Genomic DNA, 2,515 nt, shown 5'->3' on the forward strand with positions numbered 1-2,515 from the left:
CGGGAGCGCCGCCGCACTCTCAAGCGGTGCACTGTAGCAGTGCGCCACCGGGCCGGCCCTAAGTTATTCTGGTTTTTAAAAATCTTTTCTATGTTTGAAATGTTTTATAATTAAACATGAATTTATTTCAAATATTACACAAAATATATGTAACTTATATTTTGGCAAAGGAAATTAGGGAAATAAAACAATCTGTGAATCACATAGGTCAATCCAGCTCTAACCCCAAAACCTACTTAAATAGGCCCACGTAATCATCCTCAGAATCCAGTCAGTAAATATTCTCTCCCCATACGTTTGAAGGCTTAATCATAAAAATACATGCGGACTTTCTCTGACACCATCAATGACATACACATGCATGTGTTGAACCAGTTTTGGCCATGAATCAATGAACTTAGGATATTTTGAAAGAAAAAACATCTAGTATTTTTCATGACTGAGCGTATCTAATAACTGTTGATTCCCACACTACTGTGTTGGAGATTCTACATTTTTAATGAGTATCCCAAATGATTCTGATCAGCATTTTATTGTTCTGGAGGCTGAAAGAAAATTTGGCACACAGTTACAAATAAATCTTTGTATTCTATTCCCAGATTAAACCAAACAAAACACTTTATATTTGATTAAAGTTTCATAATGCACAGTGTACTTACATACACATTATCTTATGTATTCCTCATAATACCAGTTAAAGAAGTGGCTACTGTTTTACACATGAGGAAATGTAAGCTCAAGGTGGTTCAGTGACTTGCCCAGTCTTCTGATTTAGATTTAATGCTCCTACCATTACTCCAAATCTGCTTCTTTGGGATATTCTTTTGTTTAAAAAACAAAAAGTGTTTGGGTTGTATATCCATAGTTTAAATGAATGTTCTATGTGTCAGAGATAAAGGAGGAATTTCTGGGATGTGTTTTAGATACATTCAGCAGGATCTTTTCCTTTTTGTTCAATTCAGGAAATACAGTACACAAATGAAGAAAAATTAGGTTGGTGGGGCCAACCTGGAATGAACTTTCATGCTTCCAGCCAGCTGCCTGTGTGGGATACCTACTGCTCACATGCTGACTGTGCCAGGCTGCCTCTGGCAAGTCACTGTGCATGGGCAGGTTGGGCAGGAGAATACTCCTCCTGCAAGGTCTGGGTGTCTTCATTTGCCTGTGCATATTCTCCCGCCTTTTTATTCTGGGTTTTTTTTTTTTTTTTTTTTGGTTCTGACCACAGAACAGCTGCATCATTATCTTAAAGAAACACTGATAACTCCAGTCAAGCAGGTTAGAAATAAAATGAGTGCTTAAACATATTCCAAAAAAAAAGTAAAATTATCATGGTAAATTAAAAAACTCAAATAGTATAATTATTTACACTTTGTGATTCACAAAAATGTTTTCTCTCTCTCTCTCCCACCCCCTTCCTTCCTTCCTCTTTCTGTTCTTCCTTCTGTCCCTCCTTCCTTCCTTCCTTTCTCTTCTTCTGTAGGAAGCTCTGTATGAAGTTTTCTGTAGTGAAGAACTTCATACTCAGATGAGGTGCTTTTCCTGGTGAATTCAAAATCCTTCCTTCCCATATAAATTTTGATACAGAATGGGCAAAAGGAGGGTATGCAAAACTCTAGGTCCAAGTAGAGGGACCATGTTTGAAACATTCAGACTGAAAGGAACCACAGTAGATTAAAGGGAGGATTTTGAATACAGAGCAGCATGAGAGAGAACATGACTTTGTGATGAACAGCATCATCTCTCGGAGTTGCAGAGACCTGGATTTGAAGGCATGCTGTGTTCTTTAGCCAAGTAACTTAATGTCTCTGAACCTCAGTTTACTCACAGGATGAAGTGAGTAACAGCCATTTAGTACAGTAGTCAACATATATCAGATACACGAGTAACAGCTATTAATACTATTAAAGAACATTTAAGGCCAAACAAGGCCAGACTTACTGGTGGGCCTGCTGGTCCCAGAGCCATTTCATTAGCTTCAGGACAGGAGCAAGAATGTGGAAGGTCTGGGCAGGACTCATCATCTCTCTGAAAAGAAAAAAAAATAGCACAACTGTTAAGACAGTCTATACAAATGCCTTTATTGACTCAAAGAAAACACTTTGAAGCCATTTTTAAATTTTCAAGTACACATTAGTCTAGAAGGTCAGAGAGTTTTCATTCCTTATTAAAAATATTTTCTGTAAAGAAAAATGGGTGGGTGCCTAGTGAGTCACGGATAATCACTATTATTGAAGGATGTTGCTAAAACCAAGTTGGGAGTGCAGGTGAGAAAAGAAAGCCAGAAGTGGGTGCAAAAAAATCCTAGTTACTATTCTGTTGGAGTAATAGTAGTCTATGAACTAAAGGTTCTGAAAACTTTCTTTATGCTACAATATTTTCCATGTTTCAAAGGATAAAAGAAAATTTGTTGGAATGCTCATCAAAACAACTGCCTCTATACTAAAACAAACAAAATAAAAATGGTTTTTAAACATGTCATCAATTCCCTGTGACAATTCAATAACTGCTCACA

The 2,515-nt window shown here is 37.1% G+C and overlaps 1 protein-coding gene across 1 annotated transcript in view; it reads right to left on the reverse strand.

Moving 5' to 3' along the window:
• The window catches only part of COL14A1 (collagen, type XIV, alpha 1), a 165,143-nt gene that overhangs the window by 60,127 nt on the left and 102,501 nt on the right, over positions 1-2,515 (reverse strand). The window contains exon 31 of the mRNA XM_008579625.1: positions 1,942-2,028. Within this exon, the coding sequence (XP_008577847.1) occupies positions 1,942-2,028 (87 nt within the window). The remainder of the gene's footprint in view (positions 1-1,941; positions 2,029-2,515) is intronic.

Source organism: Galeopterus variegatus, unplaced genomic scaffold (genome assembly GCF_000696425.1).
Source record: "Galeopterus variegatus unplaced genomic scaffold, G_variegatus-3.0.2 Scaffold1931, whole genome shotgun sequence".
In the NCBI taxonomy this organism is placed as follows: Eukaryota; Metazoa; Chordata; class Mammalia; order Dermoptera; family Cynocephalidae; genus Galeopterus; species Galeopterus variegatus.